The 2,776-nt window shown below is 44.6% G+C and overlaps 1 protein-coding gene across 1 annotated transcript; it reads right to left on the bottom strand.

Annotated features, from left to right (window-relative positions):
- Window positions 1–1,552: 1,552 nt before the first annotated feature.
- LOC119062326 (olfactory receptor 10Q1) lies at window positions 1,553–2,512 on the bottom strand. The gene has a single exon (XM_037163286.2). The coding sequence runs from the start codon at window positions 2,510–2,512 to the stop codon at window positions 1,553–1,555; it is 960 nt and encodes a 319-aa protein (XP_037019181.2).
- Window positions 2,513–2,776: the final 264 nt, after the last annotated feature.

Genomic DNA, 2,776 nt, shown 5'->3' with positions numbered 1-2,776 from the left:
AATTATTTTTACACTTATAAGAGGAACACAGTCATATTTTTTATGAAAATGCATAAATTAATAAAGAAGAAAAGAACTTGCAATTCTACAAATCACAGATAACAACCATTAGCTTTTTGGTTTTTTTTGTATTCACCATTATGCATGTGCATCTCTACTGAATTGGGCTCCTATTATAAATTCAGGTTGGTACCTTGCTTTTATCACTTAGTTATAATGGTAAGTATTATGTCTTATTATTATTAAGTATTAAATTTACACATAATTTTAAGTATGCTGTATAGGTACCCAAAATTAGAAGTTAGATTTTAATAACTTTTCAGTTTATAAAAGAAATAAACTGCCTTATATTTTTAGTTTTGACTAAGCTTAAATTTTTGAGGTTATGATTTTAGAATAAGAATGATTGAATCAGAGAATAGAAACTTCCCCGGGACTTGGTACACTTAGCTCTATTACATTCAAGAGGATTACACCAATTTTTTTGATCACTCGCAATCTACACTGGCAGGCACTCTTACTCTTCCTCCTGGAATTGCTGCTAAGCAACATCAACTTCAGGGGCTGGATCCAGACCCCTGCCTGACAGTTGTTCTAGGTGAGGGCATCCTTTGTTGAGAACTGTCCCAGGAGTCCTCTTCACCTCATTGTTCCTCAGATTATAAATGAGAAGGCTGAGCAGCATGCTGTTGGCCATGAACACCAGAGAAAGGAGCCCATTCCATTGATACCTGAGGGTTTATCTGGGTTGGGGCATAGGGACAGGAAGATGCCACAACCATCTGCAACAGGACCTTACTGAGGTGAGAGGAACAGTGGCACCACCTCCTGTTGAATAGGAGCCACTATGAGGGCACAGGGAGGGGTGAGGAAGGAGAAAGAGCAAAACTGACTACCTGAAGCCACTGGTAAAGCCAGCTCCAGCAGGAGTGTGGGCACCGACCACATGCCATCTTCCATATTCCCACAGGGCTGACATGTAGTATGAGTGCCTTGTCAGTGAATACTAACTCTGACCTCTCCTTGGTGTATAAGAATGAAAGTAAAGGAAGGTGACCAGCTGGGATGCATGGAGTAGAGGAAATTAATACATCAAATAAGCTATTGTTTGCCATACATTTGTATCTTAAAAATAAAATGTATTTCTTTGAGTGAAATATGTCTTAATGAATAGTCTTTATTTGAGGCATCTTTCACAAACTCATTATCATTGCATCGTCAGGGGACAGGCTATTTAAAGGCATCAGCCTTTATTCACAGGGTGTATGGGGTGAGGGTTCCCAGACAGAGCAAGCCGCATGCGTGAGCTGTGAACCTTTCAATTACCGCTGGCAGACTAGGGCTCCTCCACTGAAAGTTTGGCTCAAATTTTTAAGTCTTATTTAAAGCGCTTCAGGAAACTGGGTGTGGATTGTGGGTGGACATGATGAAAATATCGCAAAACAGAAATATTGACTGTAAAGTGTCAGAACACTGGTGTTCTAATTCTACATTTGTCTTTTGGAGTTCATTATCATGGCGACATACGGACACCCACCCCAGTCCTAAGCCTTCAATTGGTGTCAGAGGCTGATTTACTGATAATGGCATTTCTCAGAGCGCCTTTGACATCCTTGTTCCTAAGGGTGTAAATCAGGGGGTTGAGTAAGGGGGTGACAAAAGTGTAAATGAGGGCAAATTGGCGGTCCTTATCCACGGAGGCACCAGACTGGGGACGCAGGTAGACCAAGGCACAGAAGCCATACTGCAGCAAGACCACTGTGAGGTGGGAGGAGCAGGTGGAGAAGGCCCGGCTGCGGCCCTCAGCCGAACGCATGCGCAGGATGGCCAAGGCGATGAACATGTAGGAGACAGAAATAAGGATGAAGGGGATGACCAGCACAAGGATGCTCACGACATAGAGGACAGTCTGGTGCACATGGATGTCAGCGCAGGCCAGCCGCAGTACTGGAGGCACATCACAGAGGAAGTGGTTGATTTCCCGGAGGCGCCCGCAGAAGGGCAAGGTGAAGATTAAGGATGTGAGCTGCAGGGACACGTAGAGCGCCAGAGCCGCAGCGCAGGCCACCATCTGGATGCACAGCTTCTGGGTCATGATGAGGGTGTAGTGCAGTGGGTGGCAGATGGCCACGTAGCGATCGTATGCCATGATTGCCAAGAGAAAACAGTCAGCACCTCCAAGAGTGAGAAAAAAGAACATTTGGGCCCCGCAGCCAGCCAGAGAAATAGGCTTCCGGGCTCCAAAGACGTTGGAAAGCAGTAAGGGCACCACCACGGTGGTGTAGCTGATCTCCACAAAGGACAAGGTGGACAGGAAAAAATACATGGGGGTGTGCAGGGAGCTGTGACTGCACACTACCCAGATGATGGCTGTGTTGCCACAAATGATCATCAGGTAGAGCAGGAGGAAGAGGAGGAAGAGGAGCGCCTGAAATTGAGGGACAGCGGTGAACATGCGGAATACAAACTCAGTGGGGCCGGACTGGTTGAGGACAGGACTCCTAGCAAGCATGTCTCTCGCAAAACATGACAGAAGTGCTGAGTCTTTTCCTTTGCTGAGTTCTGTTATTGCCTGAAGAAAAGCAGGAACTTTAACCTTGATTTTTGACCTAGAATTACCTATTTGGTATCCAGTTTCCAATTTCAATGCTTAGAATGAATGTACATAGAGGGTATGGTATGTGTTTCCATGGAAATCTTATGAATGGAATATATAGTCATCTGTAGACATTTTTGTTGACAAAGGCATATAGATATTCCTGGTGAAATGTCTTTT

This window comes from Artibeus jamaicensis, unplaced genomic scaffold, assembly GCF_021234435.1.
Source record: "Artibeus jamaicensis isolate MK-2021 breed Jamaican fruit bat unplaced genomic scaffold, CSHL_Jam_final scaffold_614, whole genome shotgun sequence".
In the NCBI taxonomy this organism is placed as follows: Eukaryota; Metazoa; Chordata; class Mammalia; order Chiroptera; family Phyllostomidae; genus Artibeus; species Artibeus jamaicensis.
Note: the sequence above shows the minus strand (reverse complement) of the source record. Positions and strands in the feature narration are given on the sequence as shown.